The sequence below is a fragment of the Hyperoodon ampullatus genome, assembly GCF_949752795.1.
Source record: "Hyperoodon ampullatus genome assembly, chromosome: 15".
Classification (NCBI taxonomy): Eukaryota; Metazoa; Chordata; class Mammalia; order Artiodactyla; family Ziphiidae; genus Hyperoodon; species Hyperoodon ampullatus.
Window position 1 is genome coordinate 10,300,193 of NC_136928.1, and position 19,964 is coordinate 10,320,156.

General features: G+C 43.8%; 1 protein-coding gene across 1 annotated transcript in view; it reads left to right on the forward strand.

The window, feature by feature from the left end:
* The window catches only part of PTCD3 (pentatricopeptide repeat domain 3), a gene marked incomplete at its 5' end in the record, with an annotated part of 30,029 nt that extends 13,388 nt beyond the window's left edge, over positions 1-16,641 (forward strand). The window contains 17 exons of the mRNA XM_079721482.1: positions 1,658-1,773; positions 2,301-2,371; positions 3,689-3,776; positions 4,163-4,223; positions 4,473-4,558; positions 5,582-5,726; positions 6,402-6,452; positions 8,608-8,697; positions 8,953-8,981; positions 9,879-9,985; positions 10,894-10,972; positions 11,071-11,165; positions 12,686-12,767; positions 13,226-13,374; positions 14,871-14,912; positions 15,334-15,492; positions 15,785-16,641. Coding sequence (XP_079577608.1) covers positions 1,658-1,773; positions 2,301-2,371; positions 3,689-3,776; positions 4,163-4,223; positions 4,473-4,558; positions 5,582-5,726; positions 6,402-6,452; positions 8,608-8,697; positions 8,953-8,981; positions 9,879-9,985; positions 10,894-10,972; positions 11,071-11,165; positions 12,686-12,767; positions 13,226-13,374; positions 14,871-14,912; positions 15,334-15,492; positions 15,785-15,875 — 1,541 coding nt within the window. The 3' untranslated portion in view covers positions 15,876-16,641. The remainder of the gene's footprint in view (positions 1-1,657; positions 1,774-2,300; positions 2,372-3,688; positions 3,777-4,162; positions 4,224-4,472; positions 4,559-5,581; positions 5,727-6,401; positions 6,453-8,607; positions 8,698-8,952; positions 8,982-9,878; positions 9,986-10,893; positions 10,973-11,070; positions 11,166-12,685; positions 12,768-13,225; positions 13,375-14,870; positions 14,913-15,333; positions 15,493-15,784) is intronic.
* Between the last annotated feature and the right edge of the window lie 3,323 nt (positions 16,642-19,964).

Consider the following 19,964-nt stretch of genomic DNA (forward strand, 5'->3'; position numbering starts at 1 on the left):
AAAACTGTGGGTGGGGTAGAGTTGCAACTTTGTTAGCATGTTGTCCTCTTGTGCTGTATCAGAGGTAGACAAATTACACAGCCATTCTTCCTTAGCTTCTGTTTTTAACATCAGGTGTGTACATACTCTATTCACATTTCCTGTGTTCTTTTAAGTATGTTTGGAAGGCATAAAGCAGACAAAAAAGAAATATTTAAAAAGGAAAGAGCGCTAAGCTGCAGGATCAGAGGTTTGGATAGGTTGTGGCACCAGTTAGCACTGTGGCCTTGAAAAAGTCACTTCTGTCAAATCCTGCGGCTCTCTGAATTTGATCTGGATGAACCTCCAGGGGTGTAGATCTAGGTGCCAGGGCTTGTAAGCTGTCATGAGAATGTACCTATAGTAACATGGAAGGCAGCATCATTAAGTTTTAGAATCCGGAGTGCTGTTCAGTGATTTAGGAGAAAAATCAGCCAAACATGCAAGAGATAGAAACTGGACTGAATCACTCAATACAGTCTTAAACACAACAAGAAACATTTGCAGAAAGCTGTGTTTGATTTGAGAATTTTGGTGTGTAGCCGTGTTAAAGCTTCAGGTGTACAAATGAATTGCTGATGCAGGTTATCATTTAGGGAGGCTTTTCCCTCTGCTTGTTGAGTACGATAGACATCTTAGTATGAAGACTTGTCTTCCTTTGTTTTACACACTGTGTGGTGTAGGCACATGCACATGTTCAGTAAGCATTACTAAAGACAGTGTGTCAAACCCATAACACTCGACCCATTCAGAGTAATGGAATGAGGCAACATACTGGGAGAGGAAACAAAGTTTTATTATCAAGGCCCTAATAAGTGCCATACACTTTGCTAGGCATTTAATTATAGAACACCTTATGAGTTGGTGTGCTTATCGTCATTTTATAAAGGAAACTGATTACAGGTAATCTTTAGGGTTACACAGCTTTGAGATGGTAAGACCCAGTCAACTTACACTCCGTCTCCGGTGTCCCGTCCACCCTGCCGTGCTGTCTTTTCTGGGCTTTTAAGTTTCCTGCTGGGCATTTGTGTTATCAGTATATTTTCTTTAGAAAAATGCAGTTAGTTTTCTTCTAAAGCACTAGATTATGTTTCATACTTCTTCCTGTTCCCTTTTCTCCCCCTTCGTAAGAGTCAAGATGGGAACATAATGTTTTGAGCAATAATTTTTTTAAAGGCTACTATAATTAGGCATTTATGCTAGTATTTCTAGGCAAGTATTTCAGTGAGGGCCTGGATCCAAGTGGAATAGTTCTGCTTGCATTTGAAAATGGAACTGGCCCCGGGGGACAACGTGGCAATCATTTGCAGAGGGTTCAGTTTGAAGATGATAGTTAGAACCGTGAGATAATTTCTCTGGGGATATGAGTACATAAAATAAATGCGCACAGGGTCAAACTTGATCTTGTATTTTATCTTTTCTGTCACACAGCACTGTTAGGGATTGTGTCCTGTCTGCATCACTCCAAGTGTTTAAGCTGATGTGGAGTGCACACTCATCCATCAAGAAAGTGATGGATGAGACTGAATATGTAACCAGGAAGGCCACAGCTCACAGAAAAAGTGAAGAATTTTAATCTAATAGGCTTTAGTTCTTTGATGCTTCAAGGTTTCTTTCCCTTTTTTTCTCCTACCCACAGGAACCACCGTATCTCTGGAAACAACCAACAGTCTCTTGGATTTATTATGTTACTATGGTAACCAAGAGCCCTCAACTAATTATAATTTTCAACAACGTGAACAAGCAGAAGAGTTGGTAATGGCTTTGGCAGTGATTTTAAAGTTTCTTTTGGTAGTAAAACCTCCTCAGAGTAAGGCAGGTTCTTGTGCCATGTGTTAGGGTCCAAGAGATTTGTTCTGAGGTGTGTTGTGGCATAGTATGTAGCCTGGACAGAAATGTGGAGCAGGAGACGGATTTTAACAATTGTTTTGTCCTGCTTCCCTCCTTAAAAATATTTTGACCTTTCCTGCCACATGCAGCAAACCGTTGACCAGACACGTTCGGACAGGCCCCTTTGTTGTTGTTACTTAAAGTGGTAGTATGATGTGTAAGGGACGGGGTGGGGAACCCCTGGTTCCAGCCCCCTCAAAAATTCATACGTAGGTGGGCAGAGAGGAGTGAGCATACTCTACACTTCAGAAATTAATATTTCTTAATAAACACTGGGTTTCCTTTTTGCCTTCTACTGGATCTGTATTTCCTTTGCTTTTCTGAAGTTTCCTCAGAGAATGCATTCCATTGTCATATTTTGTTTTATATCTGTTGGTGATGGTTCATTTCAGGAAGAGGCCGCAGAGGGAAATAACGAGAAACCTAAGAAGAAGGCTGGTCATCAGCTTGGAGTTACTTGGAAGTATGTTACAGTGTGATTAGAACTTTGCGTTATGGCTCCGTACAGTGCGTAGAATGTTCCCCATCAGCCCCTGAAGAAGATACGATCCTGGAATATTCTAAAATGCAGTTTGTTTTCAGTGTGCAGTATAAATGTCTCAGTTGGTTTTCATATGTGTTTGGACCGTTTTTCATTAGATCTTTACCTCCAACCAGCAGCACAAGGTTGACACCTGACTTCTATTTTTCCATCTAACTCCATGCAACCTTCATGGTATGGTTCTTTTGGTAGTTTCATCAATAGTCCTACCTTGCAATATATACCTCTAATTCTAAAAGATTCACAATTTTTTATTATGTTAGAATACACATATGCTAGAGCATAGTTCTAGGTTCAGACTAGTGGCCAGCAAACAGAAGTATTCACTTCCGAACAAAAGGTGAATATCATTTAACATTTCAGAATTAAATTAACTGAGTAGAAGCATCTAAATAAAAGAAAGATATTTCATATGGATGTCTGAAAAAGGGAAGCTACCATTAATATCTAAAGTCTTTTTTGAAGTGATAAAATGAATAGAATCAAAAATTAAATTTTTTCAGTAGATACTAATACTTTCTCATAGTGGTTAAGAGCATTGACTGTGGAGTACCATTGTGGCCCAAATCCTGGTTCTGTCTGATTTCCAGGACATATTGGTAACAAGGAGGATCAAGGTACAGCACGATTTGTATAACACAGCACATTGATAGGCTAGAATAGGACAAAGGATTCTAGAGACACCGCTTGTCTGTGGTTGCCTCCGAGGGGGAATTGTATCCAGTTGAAAGAGGGTGGGGAAACGTCACTATGTACCCTGCTGTGCAGTTTGCTGTTTGTTTAATACCTTGAGTATATATCACCCCTTTTAAGTCCTGGTTCTGCCTTGGACAACTTAAGGTCTTTGAGCCTCAGTTTTTCCTGTTTTCAAAATGATCATAGGGGCTTCCCTGGTGGCGCAGTGGTTGAGAGTCCGCCTGCCGATGCAGGGGACACAGGTTCGTGCCCCGGTCTGGGAAGATCCCACATGCCGTGGAGTGGCTGGGCCCATGAGCCATGGCTGCTGGGCCTGCGCGTCTGGAGCCTGTGTGCCGCAACGGGAGAGGCCACAACAGTGAGAGGCCTGCGTACCGCAAAAAAAAAAAAAAAATGATAACCATGTCTTCCTCTCTGGGGGGCAAGAATTACTTGAAATTATATGCATAAAATGCTTAGCACAGCGCCTGGAACATGGTGAGTTGGTGGCTATTACTGGTTTTTCCTGTTTCCTCTGGTTCACATTTACTTTCTTGTGTCTAGAGCAAAAAACAACGCTGAGAGAATCTTTGCTCTCATGCCAGAGAAAAACGCACACTCCTACTGCACAATGATCCGAGGAATGGTGAAGGTAACGTTTGTTTTATATATCTTCATCTTCCCCTAAATCAGTGCTTCTCAACCTCAGAACTGTTCACAGTTGGGCCAGATAATCTGCTGTTGTGGAGCTGTCCGGTGCCTTGAAGGGCGTTGAGGAGCCGCTCCTGTCCACTGCATGCCGGTGGTCCATCCATCCCGCCCCAGCTGGGACAGCCAGAATGTGTCCAAGCATTATTCAGTGTCTCCTGGGAAGCGGTGTTGCCCCAGTAGAGAACCACTGCACGTAGGATACGTTTCTTGAGAATGGGACCATGTCTGTTTACTGCTGTGCTCCCAAACCCTAGAGCAGTCGAACACACATATTTCTTAAATGAACAAATCTGATGATCCTTCACTTTCACACTTTCCCTTTTCCAGCACCGAGCTCCTACGCAGGCATTGAACTTGTTCACTGAACTATTAAACAACAGACTTCGTGGTGAGTGTGTTTGGAGAATTCCCCTCTGTCCTTCCTTCTCTTTCCTTCTCTCCGGCATCTATAAAATCTCAGGATTTTACCTCAGTCATTTGTTCATTCTTAATCTTTTCCTGTGGTATTGGTGATTGAAGCAGGAGTCCAGAGCCAGAGAAAAGAGTAGTTTTCTAGTTTTGTAGACATGTGTGCATGACCACTTTGCCTTTAATCTTCAACCCCAAATTTTGTTAAAGTAGTTTTCTTCTTTTATAGCTGATGTACACACCTTCAATTCATTGATTGAAGCAACAGCATCCGTGGTGAATGATAAATTTGAAGAAAAATGGAATAATATGTTGGTAAGGAGGAACTCTCACTTTGTCTTCTAATAGGCCTAAAATATTCTTTGCTAGGAGTACGTGGGTTGGAGACAGCATTCACTGAGCATCTTCATGGCAGTCACTGTGCTGGGTGCTCAGCTCATGATGACCTGTTCACACCCTTCCAGCAACCCTGTAGTTTACGTAGGTGTATCTGACATGTGACCCAAGCATACAGTTCGAATCCAGGAAGACCTGGATTGCTTTATTCACTTATTTCTCATAATGGTTTTTTCATTAAAATGAGACACATTTATTGAAAAAATTTATTAGCTAAGTTTTAAAAAATTGAGGGGCTTCCCTGGTGGCACAATGGTTAAGAATCCGCCTGCCAATGCAGGGGACACAGGTTCGAGCCCTGGTCCAGGAAGATCCCACATGCCGCAGAGCAACTAAGCCTGTGCGCCACAACTACTGAGCCTGTTCTCTAGAACCCTTGAGCCACAACTACTGAGTCCACGTGCCACAACTACTGAAGCCCGTGTGCCTAGAGCCTGTGCTCCGCAACAAGAGAAGCCACTGCAATGAGAAGCCTGTGCACCACAACGAAGAGTAGCCCCCGCTTTCCAAAACTAAAGAAAGCCCACGGCAACAGCAAAGACCCAATGCAGCGAAAAATAAAATAATTTTTTAAAAAGATTAAAATCACTGGATTGAAGTGACAGGCATAGAAACCGTGTTATACCATACTGCGCATGTAAAAAAGGAAAAAACGCAATCCATTCTAGTCTGCTCTCTTGCTTCAGTCTCAAACTCACTAGGCCGCTAAAGACAGTTGGACACCTTGATCACGTGGGTCAGGGTAACTGATGGAGGGGCTTCTGTAAGGGGCAGAGTTACTGGTCCTGCTAGTTACTAGATAACTCTGAAATTGGGGATGTATTTATTAACCTACTTCAAACATAGGCAGAGAGCCCAAGTCTTTTTTAGTATGTTACATTAGTTTATTGGATAAATCAGCTACCAGGCATAAAAAATACTTCCTGCTTTTGATTCAACTAGGACCTGCTGAAACAAATGGTTGCACAGAACGTGAAACCCAATCTACAGACTTTTAATACTATTCTGAAATGTCTCCGACGATTTCATGCAATTGGAAAATTGCCAGCCTTACAGACCTTACGGGAGATGAAAGCCATTGGAATAGGTGAGGATGTGTCCTAGTGTCCCTCACTGAAGACAGTGCTGACCAGAGGTTTCAGGTCCAGACAAGCAAAAAGGAGACTGTAAACTCTTTTGCTGTTTACATAGTATGTTGGGAATTTCCTTGCCACCATTTGGCACATTTTAATTACGTGTATTTACTATGATGGGAGCTCTTTTATCATCTTTGTGTTGTTCATAGGAAGTTACATTCTTTTAGTATTATAGGTACTTTTTTATGGATTTCTTAATTCTAGGGAGAATTGTTCTCCTACAGTTGGCTGGTTTTAAACTCGTGACATTTTCTAGCATAACTAAGTATTTGAACCCAATTGTGTGCTAGTGTGTTGTATATTTTTCAGTAATTACTTTATTGAAGGATGTTTTGGGAATCAATTCACTTTAGTATGCTTTAGTTTTCTTAAATGAAACTCATTGTGCATTGGCTGTGATAGGTGTCTGGACTTCCTAAGAGGGATTCAATCTCTGTGACACCTTTCCACCTTTACGTTAATCATATGAGCTAGCAAATGTCTTTGTTCAGAGGAACAGGAATGTGTCTTTTACTTAAATACCAACATTAATATGTTTTTAGTTCAGTGTGCCTCAGTAAGCTGTATTTTGTATAGCTGTGTTTGACTTACTTTATTTTTTTCCTCTATGTACCTGGTAATACAAGAACCCTCGCTTGCAACGTATCACTATATTATTCAGGTGTTTTATCAACATGGTATGTATGTCATTATGCTACTAATATGTAGTTCTAATTATGTATGTAGTTCTACATAATTCTAATTATGTAGGAATTAGGCTAACTTCACTGCTTATGAATTAAGACTAGACAGTTCACAAGATAATATTGTCTACAGCCTGAGCAAAACGTTATTCTTGAGGGGAGTAACATCTAGTTTGTGATGTAAAACTTGAGCTGGAGGGGAGGGAGGTCATTAAATATACTAACAAGGATGGTGGGGCTTCCCTGGTGGCACAGTTGTTAAGAACCCGCCTGCCAATGCAGGGGACACGGGTTCGAGCCCTGGTCCGGGAAGGTCCCACATGCCACGGGGCAACTAGGCCCATGCGCCACAACTACTGAGCCTGTGATCTAGAGCCCGCGAGCTACAACTACTGAACCCATGCACCTAGAGCCCGAGCTCCGCAACAAGAGAAGCCACTGCAATGAGAAGCCCGCGCACCGCAACGAAGAGTAGCACCCGCTCGCCGCAACTAGAGAAAGCCCGTGCACAGCAACAAAGATCCAATGCAGCCAGAAATAATTAATTTTTTTTTTTTTTTTAAAAGAAAGGACGGTGTGCAGTTTTGGTCAGGAGAAACTAGGAACTAGTCTGGAGTTCCTTTACTCTCCAGAGCTGTGCTGTCCAATACAGTAGCCACTTAGCCACACATGGCTATTAAATTAAAATTAAATAAAATTAAAAATTCCTTCATGGCATTAGTGCTCAGTAGCCACTTGTAGCTGCTGGCTGCATGTTCAGCGATGCAGGTACAGAACATCTCCATCCTTGCAGGCAGCTGCTGGACGGCGCTGCTCCACAGTAACCTTAACTTTATTTTGAAACCTCACAGGAGAGCCTTGAGGCTGTTTGTCACCTGGTTTTAGGTCAGCTGTGCTCTACTGAATGGACTTTGGAGCAAGGCACACCTGAGTTGAAATTTTACCTCTACCATTTACCACCTGTGTCAGAAGGAACTGGATCCCTTCCCTGAGTGATGCCATCACGGTGTAATGATGAAATGAATTGTGCACAGTGTCCTGTGCTGGGAAGGCAGGTCGCAGGCACTCACAGTCTGTTGGTTCTTATCCATTTGCCCCAACCTGAGAAAGAACCTCTGGGTTCAGAAATGACAGTTCTAGGCCTTCTGTCCTGTGGTAGACTTTATGTGTGAAAACAACAGGAAACCTTGATTATCTGTTTTGGAGGGCTAGTTTTACAAAATTCACATTGTCACCTATCGGGAAGTAAGGGCAGTTAACTGACTTTATCTTGAAAACAGGTAAACAGTTTCCATGGTAATTCTGTCTTCCAAAATTTTACTCAACTTTGGTGTCATTTTGCTGAAACTATTATTTCTGACCCCAAAGCCTATTCCATTTCTCCTCAACATCACATACCACTTTGGTTCCGTTGCTAACTAAAGTCATTGGTACTTGTGCTTCCTCAGTAATACCCAGGGCCGTGGGGGGAGGAGTGTTGGTGTGTCTGAGGGATATAAATTGGCTGCCTGTAATAATAATTTCTAGGAATTTACCCAAAGGAGAAAGCCTAAAATAATGAAGAAATGATACATATAAAATAGGTTATTATAAAACTAACAGAATAATTAGGATTGCTACCAAATGAAAACATGCTTGAGGAACTTCAAAAGTACTGTGCTGTCATGGAAAGTATATTATCACTTGCACATGGATAAGGTGGGGAAGGGATGTGGATGAATAATGTGAAATGTTTAACTGGAAATGTCATAGGTGCATTTTAGTTCTACAGTTTTCTTTTTCTTGGCTCTCACCCTGGTTATATTTAAAAGGAGCACCAATGTTTATTAGCAAAAACGTGTTTGTTTTCTAAGTATGCAGGCTTAGTGAGGGTCTGTCTGTCTCCCGTTTCATTGCAAGTCGACCTTGTGAGGAGCCTAAGAAGGAAGGGTGGAGTCTCTGTTGGGAGCCCCTGTCACTGTCCCAGGTCTGGGGGAGAGCTGCACTCTGTGCGGGGGGTGCACTCGTTGCTCGAGCAGGGATGTGCCCGGCCAGCTCCGTGCCTTGGGTGGAGGAAGGAGAAATGCGGCCTTAGGACTAGTTCCGCACACCCGGTGGTTGTACAGGAAGTGGACTCGTGAGAAAACCCAGTTGCCTTCTTGTTCTGCAGAAAGCCCTTCAAAAGGATCGTCCCTCATCATCTATGACATCATGAACGAATTAGTGGGAAAGAAATTTTCTCCAAAGGACCCGGATGACGGTATGTACAGAAATTGCTTGTATAAGACAGAGAGCCCTGTTTTCCTGACTGCCGGGTATTAGAGCCTTGTGACGAGGACAGGGTTTAATTTAGCTTAGTAATTTTGGGGAGCTGTATGCTTCCTCTCCTGAGTTTTTACGCTGTTAGGTTTGTCTTACACGTTACCAGTTTTGTTGCCAGGATTTTTATTAATGTTACTGACTTGAAAATGTTTTATCCATAGTAACCAAGGCTCTTGTGAACTTTGATTTTCAGATACGTTTTTTCAGTCAGCCATGAGGGTTGTAAGTACAATTTCTTGCTTAACTTTTGTTTTCCTTTTTTCTTTTTTCCATCTCCTAAATTCATCATTGGGGAGGTGGGGGGATTCTCCCTGATTCTTTCACTTCCTGACTCTTACTTATATTCATGTCTTTAGTTCTAATTTTTCATTCCTCTAAAATCTCTACAAAATCACAACATTCCTGCCCTGTGTTTATTGTATACATTTTCTTTTTTCATACCTTTCTTCAGAAAGTAAGGTTTGAAAGTAAGGTTTCAGAGTATTTCATATTTGCCTATTGATAACTTTAAATTGATGGTTTTTAAGTTTGGTTTTTCATCTTACCATGCTAATCATAGGAAAAATTTTCGAGCAGTTTCAGAATGAATTAGCATATCCTATTCCCTAAGGATAATTGCTTTACATTTTAGCGTGTGTCCTTCCAGGTTTTCTCCTTTGGTTATTCAAACATGCACGTCCAGACTCATTTCCGTGTTATCTTGTTTGTTCACAGCAGTACAGTTATTTCACAGGAGGGAAGGACTTCTCCTGTGGGTGGGTTTTGGAGTTATTTCGTAGGTTTTTTGCCAGTATAGTGATGCTGGAGTGAGCACTCCAGCTGTCTTGTGCATGGCAACCAGGTGTTTTCATATAGTTACTAAATATAGATATAATTACTAGAGTAAGGTAATTTTGTTTTAAATTTGATAGAACTTGGTGATTTGTTTTGATTCCTCCATCCCCCCCATTTTCTTGTAATTCATTTGCTGTCAACCAGTAATAATGTTAAATCAGCATAGATGTTTCCGCAGGTAACTGTACTTATTTTCTTGATACAATGAGCTCTTTATGTAATGAGCCACTGTTTGGCTGATAAGGATCGCAGAATGATGCTTATTTACTACTTGTAAATTTTCAGTGCTCATCTCTCAGAGATCTAGAACTTGCTTACCAGGTCCATGACCTTTTAAACACTGGAGACAACCGGAAATTCATTGGACCCGATCATCGGCGTAATTTCTACTAGTAAGTGTATTGGAAATGTATCCTTTTGCATTAACGGAGCACCTGTATGCAACCAGTAGTCGGTTCTGCAAGTGGAAGGCTGTTGGCGGTCTGATTTTAGGCAGCTTGACCCTGACTTAACAATGTAAGTTAATTGAACACTTGAAGAGTCAAGCAGTGGTAAAACTGATTTGTCAGACTGAGATGTCTGCTGTGTATCTTTTAAGCTGTTTTTATTTGTGACACTTTGGGGTTTTTTGTTGTTGCTTTTGTTTTTTTCACCGCACAGCATGTAGGATGTTAGTTCCCTGACCAGGGATCTATCCCACAACCCCTGCAGTGGAAGCGTGGAGTCGTAACCACTGGACTGCCAGGGACGTCCCTGTAACACTTTAAATCCATATATCTTTTCCCTGTAAACCCTCCTATTTTATGTTTTTGAATTCATAGGAGGGTGGGTCCCTAAAGATTTCATCGCAGCCTCATTTGTTTTTGAAGATGAACCTGTTGGAGCCCAAAGAGACTCCTTAAATGGGTTTGCTTTTAAGCAGAGAAAAACAAGAACTTAAGGAGGCGGCCTGTTTATAGATGTGTGATGGTTCTTTTCTATGTGGTCCAAATCCTCGCTTTACGTTGAACGCTTTTAAAATGAATAGGATATCCACCCTCTCCTCACCATGAGCTGAGAGTATAACCAGGAGGGGGCATCAGTGACCGGTTGAGGATTAGAAGGTGTTAACTGGGAAGTCCAGAAAGCACAGTTAGCAGCACCTCCTGGGTCAAGCATTGGCCTGTGTAACTTGAAACTGTGTGTAACTTATTGTCTTTAAATTCTGTGTAACGTGTCATCATATGACTGTGCTGTAATTTAATCATTCCCCTATTAAGCACGGATTTTAAACTAAACATGCTTTCTTTCTCCATTACAGTTCCAAGTTCTTTGGTTTGCTTTGTCTAATGGAACAAATTGATGTCACCTTGAAGTGGTATAAGGACCTGATACCTTCAGTAAGATGATTCAGTACTTACTATTTATCATTGTAGGTGTTTGTGGGTGTCTTTGCTGAGTAATACTTGAAAAACGTATTTGTGTTTTTCTGAATCAGGTATTCTTTCCACATTCCCAAACACTGATAGATCTTCTCCAAGCATTAGATGTGGCCAATCGGCTAGAATTGATTCCTCAGATCTGGAAAGGTCAGTTTCAGCTTATGTGTCCCGACCCATCTCATTTTGTCTTATGTTTTGATTAACAAGCATGTTAACACTGTTAGGGAAAAAAACTTCCTTTTTTTTTTTTATTACTACTCTTTATGTTTTGGCTTTGTTTGGGTCTCCCTTGCTGTGCGCGGGCTTTCTCTAGTTGCAGCGAGGCGGGGCTGCTCTTCGTTGCGGTGCGCGGTCTTCTCATTGCAGTGGCTTCTCTTGTGGAGCACGGGCTCTAGGCACGCGGGCTTCAGTAGTTGTGGTACGTGGGCTCAGTAGTTGTGGCTCGCGGGCTCTAGAGCACAGGCTCAGTAGTTGTGGTGCACGAGCTTAGCTGCTCCATGGCATGTGAGATCTTCCCAGACCAGGGCTCAAACCTGTGTCGCCTACATTGGCAGGCAGATTCTTAACCACTGTGCCACCAGGGAAGTCCCCAAAACTTCCATTTTTGACTAAATTGAATGCAGTAGTTGAGGTCTACTTCAGGGTCATTTGTTCATTTACATATTGGATTGCATGAGTGACAGTGTAGTGGAAAAGACCTAAATTGGTTCCTTTGTGACAAGAAAAGGCTGGGTTTTGTGCACTTGTGTGACATCAGTGTTAATTACCTGGGACACCAAAAATATCAACCCCCGAAGCCTGTGCTGTTCATTCCTCTGTACCATGTTGCATCACTGTGCTTCAGTAGCTAACCAGGGGCTTCTCTGGTGGCACAGTGGTTAAGAATCCGCCTCCCAGTGCAGGGGACACGGGTTCAATCCCTGGTCCGGGAAGATCCCACATGTCATGGAGCAGCTAAGCCCGTGCGCCACAACTGTTGAGCCTGCGCTCTAGAGCCTGTGAGCCACAACTGCTGAAGCCCGAGCACCTAGAGCCCATGCTCCGCGACAAGAGAAGCCACCGCAATGAGAAGCCCGCACGCGGCAACAAAGACCCAACGCAGCCAAAAATTTAAAAATAAATAAATTAAAAAAAAAAAAAAAAAGCTAACCAGTCAGCGATACTCAGATTTCTAAGAAACAGCCATGACTGTGGGTTTGTGTGTGTGGTTATGTGTGTAAATTGGCTGCAGAAGATGCTGTATCTCATCCACTAGGTGACTGATCATAAAATCAGTTTCTGTCTGCCTCAAGTTGCCTTGAGACAGAGACTATAGCCCTGCCCTCCTACCTTACAAGGCTGCTCTAATGATAGTGTACAAGGACTATTGACGATTCCCACGTGCCGTAAAACCGCGCAGAGCTGGTGGCTGCTGGAGTGTGGTGCACGTGCCATGTTGACGCTTGCCTGGGAGCACGTTACCGGTGCTGGCTTTCACTGCTCATTTGTCCTTTCCTACCATGAATCATCCTGCTAGTTTTCTGGAATCCTGGAATACATGTCAGCAGTGTATGTTCACCCCTCCAAAAAAATACGGGTGACTGCTGACAGTGGACAAAGGTCAGCCAAAGAGTCTTGGCTTTACATGCCAGTGATCACTTCTCACTCTGTTCTTTTTTTGTTTCAAGATAGTAAAGAATATGGTCATACTTTTCGCCGTGACCTAAAAGAAGAGATTCTGATGCTCATGGCGAGGGATCGGCACCCACCAGAGGTAGGCTTGTGTTGACGCTCAGGCTTTGCTGTCGTTATCAGATGTACACTAACCAGTGTATCCTCTAATGCCGTTAGCCGGTGAGGGTCCTTTCCATGGTTTTGCCTTTCACTGTGGAGAATTCTGCCATCTAAAGTCACTCCTATTCCTCTAGTCCAGAGCAAGCAGCGTGAAAATGGATCCTCTCAATCCTGACAATTGATAGCAGCTTGCCTTCTTTTAAATTGCTCTCTAAAAACAAAACCGTAGTTGGATTTGAAATATGTGGCTGATCCCATTATTACCCCAGGGCAGAGTGCTTTGCTTTTTTTTTTTTTTTTAAACACTGTGTGCTGTACGTGTGATGTGTTCCAACAGTGAAATGCACTGCTTAAAAAATTTAATGGTCCTATGGAGTCTCCCGAACTTAAATTCTCAAAACCAGTTGGGCATTTCTGCTGACTCTCAGAGCATCTCAGCTGCAGGTGGCGTTTGCTGACTGTGCTGCAGATATCAAATCAACTTACGAAAGCCAGGATGCCAGACAGACGGCTCCCAGTTGGCTGGCCAGCTCTCTGAACAACACAGCTGTCCTCTTCTTAAGGGCCGGGAGAACCCAGGAAGCCTGGTGAGTACAGTACATGCCACACGTATCACTGGAAGCATCTGTACTTGGATCTCAGAGAACTTGTACCCTGGTCATTAGAGTTTCTCTAATTTGGCCGTATACTGTGTAGTTTATCAGGAGACAAACAAGTTTTCTACGTACTGAGTTTTCTATAGGAATTTCCAAATACCAACTAAAAAAGCAGACTTGGGGAAGAGGAGCCAGTATACCTGATGTGTTTAAGAGAAGGTGTGGTTCTGTAGGCTCATTCTCTTTCCGTGTTTGTTTTCTGTATTCGTGGGCAAGTCACTTCTCCGTTCACTAAAGTAGAACAAAGTGATCGGAGAATCTTAATTTTGAAAATGGTTTGGTCATTTGGTTTATTCAAGTCATCTCACGGATGCTTCTCCCCCCCGACCCCCCAGCTTAAAATGTGGGCTGTGTACTGGGACTTCCGGAAACTGGCATTTTACCAGTTTACTAAACCTGGCCTTGACTAGAACCCGTCTTTGGTTTGTGCCACTGTATTCTAGTGCTGTGTGTTCGTCAGCACTTCACTCACATACTAATTTCTGGTGTTTAACTGTGAATAGAGACCTTATGCGTTGTCTTTTTTCCAAAAGCAGAGAAGTCAGTGAAAGAGTCCTTGCTAGGGGCGTCACAGTTGGGTGGGTCCGATGTGTATTGTTTTGGATATAACCGTGTGTTGGTGTTAAGAGCCAGTGACAGGGGTTGTTGTGCCTGGCTGTTCACTAGAGAGGACCTTACTTTGAACAGGATGGGCAGTCCACGGTGTGGGTGTTTGCTCTCTCCAGGAAAGGCCGCTAAAGGCTTTGCTGCCTCCTCTGATCGTAACTGGTGGCGAATCACACAGCTGCTGACAAACATCTGATGCTTGGACTCGCCGACTAGGGCAGGTTGACACACGCTTGTTATGAATCAGGCTGTGATGATTGGCGCAGGGGTACGGACCTCAGCTGATCATGGGAGCTGAGTGTATGTGTTTCTCCTTCGTCCTGCGTGTGGCAGGGTGACGGCCGGCACTTACACGAGACTGATGCCTTAATCTGAGCCTGCTCTTCATAACGTCGTTTTAGGACACACTGAACTCACACTGGATTGTAAGAGAAGAGAGATCAAATTGTATTTGCGTCCCTCTCTTCCCACTGCCCACATAATAGCATACATTCCCTCCCTGGGGGGACTGAAGTGATCCTCTGGAGGAGGATGTACCCCAGCAATTCTCAACACTGGCAACAAAGCAGATTTGCCTTTGACATTTGTAATGTAATGTGCATCTGTGCAGTTTGGGAAGAGGCGGGTGAGGCACCTGAGGTGATTCTGATGGAAAGACAGGGCTGGGAGCTGGTGGAGCTCACAGACGTGTCTTCAGGAGCTTCCTCTCTGGTTGTTCGGAAGGACACTTGGTCTCTGAGTCCAGGAGAAAAGCTATGGTCATTCAATTGCCTTCTGTTCTATGAGTATTCATAATCTTTTTCCTATCTCATCTTGAACAGGAAAATGCTGGGGCTTTTCAGGAAACATAATAAGATCCCTAGGTAAGTTCAAGTTAACAGGGCTGCCTGGGGACTCCTGGATTAGCCACATGCGTTTAACTCTTATTGGGGGAAGGGGGTTGGAATTTCCTCACATACGTCAGCCATGGCAATTGGGCACTTTTCTGTTGGGCAAGTAGGTGATCGGTCACTCCTACCATCTGAGGCATCCTGAGGCAAGCACTGTTTTTTTAATCTGTGCTCAGTGATCACAGCACGCTGGGGATACACTGGCTAGATCCTCAGTGAAGGCATAATGAACCAGTGTTCATTATCTATTTGGCCCTTTAAAGATAGACTCCATGTAACTGTCTGCAAAGCTACTGTTGGGGATTTTATGACTGATCTTTATAAGATACTAGGTTTTGTATGTAAATCTTTGAGGGGTTTAGTTGGGGAATGTTGACATTTTTGCCTTTTACAGGAATGAGTTGCTGAATGAGTTTATGGACAGTGCAAAAGCATCCGGCAGCCCTGCCCAGGCCATTGAGATAGTGAAGCTGGCAGGTGCCTTCAGCTTACCTATTTGTGAGAGCCTCACCCAGAGATTAATGGCTGACTTCCCCCTCAGTCAGGAGCAGAAGTAAGTGGCTCCTGTATCGTCACCATCAGGGAAAGTTAGGAAAGTGGAGCAGACCATTTGTCTGTCTGCCCATTCAGATGTCGGCAGCTTTCTACCCCCTGAATTTCCTTTCCTTGCAGAAAGTCAGGCTGTATTGGTTTAATGATATTTTTCGTTTGTCATAAAAGTCAGGGAGGCCTATAGGTTTATTTGCTGGTTGGAACCTTTTCCTTTGTTGCTATAGTGCAGCTGCAGAGTCCCCCAGCCCCAAGCCCGAGTTGCAGTGTAACCCTCCCGTTTATTTTTCTTACAGGAAAGCCCTGGGAGACCTAACTGCATTGACCAGTGACAGCGACAGTGACAGCAGCAGTGACAGTGACAATGACGTCAGCGAAGGCAAATAAAAGTGGTCGAATCAGGAGCTACTGTGGCCTAGCGTGGCTGTTGTGATTACACTTGAGAACTGAGATGTTAGTATTTAATTGTAATGTGAAGAAAACAGGAGAATACAGATTTGGTGAATCTTGATAACAACGCTTACTTATTTACGTTTAATTCCTGAACTAAACCATCCATGCCAGGGTTACCACGTGAACAGAAGGGGCACTACCATTTTCATTTCATTGGACACACGTTGTGATGTTCTTAAGCTCTGCACAACTGCAGTGTTTGTCAGCTGATGTCAGTGTGGTTTGCCCCTCCCCCATTGGGGACTGTAGCCTTTGTTGGCTGATGCTATGACCTGACACTTCCTCCAACTCAGAAAGCGTCTAAAGGAAGTTTTTTGTGTTTTTTTTTTTTTTTTTTGCGGTACGCAGGCCTCTCACTGTTGTGGCCTCTCCCGTTGCGGAGCACAGGCTCCGGACGCGCAGGCTCAGCGGCCATGGCTCACGGGCCCAGCCGCTCCGCGGCATGTGGGATCCTCCCGGACCGGGGCACGAACCCGTGTCCCCTGCCTCGGCAGGCGGACTCTCAACCACTGCGCCACCAGGGAAGCCCTTAAGGAACTTTTTGTACAATTACATCACAGTTGATACTGGGTCAGTAGTAGCCAAGTTCAGGGATAGTTATATGTGGGAAATTATTAATCTTAGAAATGATTAAACAACGTCAGGAGTTTAGGCTGCACAGCTGGGAATATGAAGACTGTAAATAAATACTGTAACTAAGGTACGTATGTATGCATTTCCATTATTTTTATAAAATAGCCCATAGTCTCCCACTAGGCTTGGGGCTTGCACAAGAGTGTTTCATCTCTCCCTTTCTCTCTGTGTGAGTGCTGGCACCTTCTTCAGTTGTACTGTACTTAACGTGGTCTAAATGTATGTGATGACAAGAGGATTGAAGTGTCTTCTTGACATGATTGTGTATTGCTGGTAATCGAGTAGGTCAAGAACCTCTCCTCCAGCCTCTCATGACTTGCAAGTGGTATGGGAAGCAAACAGGAACTTGTGAGGCTTGCAGGAGCTTCACAAGGGTTTCTAGCGCAGGCTGCTTAGCTCATAATCTGATTGCCAGATTTACCCAGGCATCCCAGGAGTCCTCCTCGGATGAGCAACTTCATCCTTACCCTGCCGGGGTTGCCATTTATGGGCTACTGTATTGTACATGTGTCTGTGACATGTGCCTGTCCCCATCTCCATTTTCTATCCTCTGGCCAGGACCCAGTCATACATCCTCAGAAACCTAAGTATTGACTCATGTTTTCTCCTAGATCACCAGAATTTAAGACATCTAAGTGAGAGAGGGCAGGGGAAATGACCACAACTAGCTACTTAAGTATTCATGTGCATCGCCCCAGTAGCCCCTTGACATAGCAGATGAGCAAAAGGGTTAGGTAGGGCAGATTAGCCTCTGATCTTGCCTTAAAATCTGCACAGGGAACATGGCTGCGTGGAAGCTTCTGTAAACTCGGCCCCTCCCTTTCCCTCTGGTTCATCAGCACCTGGAAATGGCTGATTCTCCTGGGCTGAGTATGCATTCAGTGCAGTCCTTACAGATGCAGAACACTTCCATTGCCGGGGAATCCTGCCAGAGAACGGTCCTCAGCATCGTGCTGTGCAGCTATGGCGTTGATGGGGAAAAGGTCCATCTGGGCGGATGGCACATGAATTTGTAGTGGACTTTCCAAGTGGGTGATGATGTGGCCATGTGGTCTTAACTCTGTGCTACAGACATTCCAGATTCCTACTCTGGGCAAAATAACTGCTTCCAGCTTTTCAGAAAAAAATTAAGGAAGGCCTGTAGGATTGGTCTCCATTCTCTCTTTAGCCTCTAATAGTATAAGGCGTTCTGTTTTTCTATGCCAAAGTTAATAACCTATCATCAATTTTGGTTTTGGTTCAATAGAACATTTGAGTACTCTTAATAAAATGGATTGTCTTACATCTTTCAAACTGCAGGGTTTGAAATCCGTTTTTGCAGATGATGACTAGAATATTTTAATGAAATGGACTAGAAAATTAAGTACATTGCATATGTTAAAGTTGTGTGACATTCTTACAGCACCACAGATACATGCATATTGATAAACACATATAAGTGTACCTGATGGCAATGTAAATTATTTTACTGCTGGTAAAAGGACGTGCTGTGAGATAGCAGTCACCAGGAGTGCGGATGGGCAGGGCAAGGTTTACAGAATCATTCAGATTAGATCTCAGTGGTAGAGTGGCAGTTTACCCGAGAAACGGGCATATTTTATTCGGGTGATTAAGGCAGTGTGCTAGGACATGGAGTAAGCAAATGTAAGGTACACAGAGCGGGGGTGGAGGCATCTCCAGCCTGGCCCGGGAGGGAGCCTAACCTGTAAAAGAATGTTGTCTAGGGCCTTCCCTGGACGAAGTAACCATCATCTGTACGATCACCTTCAACATCAAGATACTGTCCTTGGACTTCCCTGGTGGCTGGCACAGTGGTTAAGAATCCGCCTGCCAATGCAGGGGACATGGGTTCGAGCCCTGGTCCGGGAAGATCCTACATGCTGTGGAGCAACTCAGCCCGTGTGCCACAAGTACTGAGCCCGTGAGCCACAACTACTGAAGCCCATGCACCTAGAGCCCGTGCTCCACAACGAGACGCCACCGCAATGAGAAGACTGCGCACCACAAGGAAGAGTAGCCCCCGCTCGCCGCAACTAGAGAAAGCCCGCGCGCAGCAACGAAGACCCAACAGCAGCCAAAAATCAATAAGTAAAATAAATTTATTAAAAAAAAAGTTGTCTAGCCGACCTGCATAGCTGTGGACTTTATAGAAGATTTTAGAAGGAACACTGGAGATCAAACGCCAAGTGTACAGAGCTCAGCAAGACTTTACTCTTGAAAACAGAACGTCCAAGAGAAGTGAAGGTCCCAATAGAAGTCATCCCCAGGAAAACCTAAGCTTTGCCGATACCAACGCCATCTTTTCCCACGACAGCAACGCCTTTGCTGGCTTGTGCCCCACAGTCCCTCCAGAGCCCCTCCTCTTTCTTCTTGAGACCCCAGGGCAGCATCCGTACAGCTAACCCAGACCAACCAGTGAAACCGTGGCACCACCCCCTGTGGAAAAGGGTGGCGTAGCCAGGCAAAGCCCCTCCTCCTCAGCGCTCCCTCTGCTTTCTCAGATCCCCCAGCCCCTGAATGCATCTGCAGGGAGGAAACCAGGGGAGCTCAGGCGAGCCCTGGTTCAGGTAAATGGTGCCCACTGGACCCGATGAGTGATTGGCCTGAAATGTAATCACTTTTTATTTCCCGTTTATGTTAAATTATCTGTTCTTCTGCACTGAGTTCAAATTACTTTAGAAGTGGTGGGACAACTAATTTGGGACTTGGAGACTGCTTTTACGCAGAACCTGTTAAGAAAGCAGAGGGTTTAAGTCAATACTAAGGAACACAGAAGTACCGTGCCTTAAAAAAAGAAGACTGCCTAAGTTTACATTTTACTTACTTTATTGACTTAGAAACTTTAAACAACATTAAGGCAAAGATCAGAGTTTCAATGATTCCACCTCCTTGAAGGTAGAACTGAGAACCCACGTAAAGGCTCTTTAGGCCCAAGTGAAGGCCCTTTTCACCTAAGGGGCTGCTGAGTGATAGCTCAGGAAGATGTGACTCTTACTGGGCATGAGGAAGAAAAATCAGGGTCTGGACAAGCAGAGTCCCCTTTCAACATCACCTTGTTTCTCAATATGCAGTGAGGGTTGGGGAGGTTTGCTAAAGGAATACTAAAATTGAAAGCCAGTGGCTTTTGTTATTTTGATTTGGAGAGCTAAAATAAACCGCTCAGTATTGCCTGCTTCCTGTGAGCTCAGATAATCACATCCAAAGGAAGTTATTCCTGGGCTCCTAGAGAAATTTATTTCCTTCTAGTCTGTAATGTTTTACACATTTCCTGAGTAAAATAAAAATTATGAACACTTCTAACATGACAAATAAGTTAGCTTTGCAAGTTAATGTATTCTACAATTTCATGCTATTCCAAAGGGAAGAAAGGCTTAGTTTAGAACAGCCTCA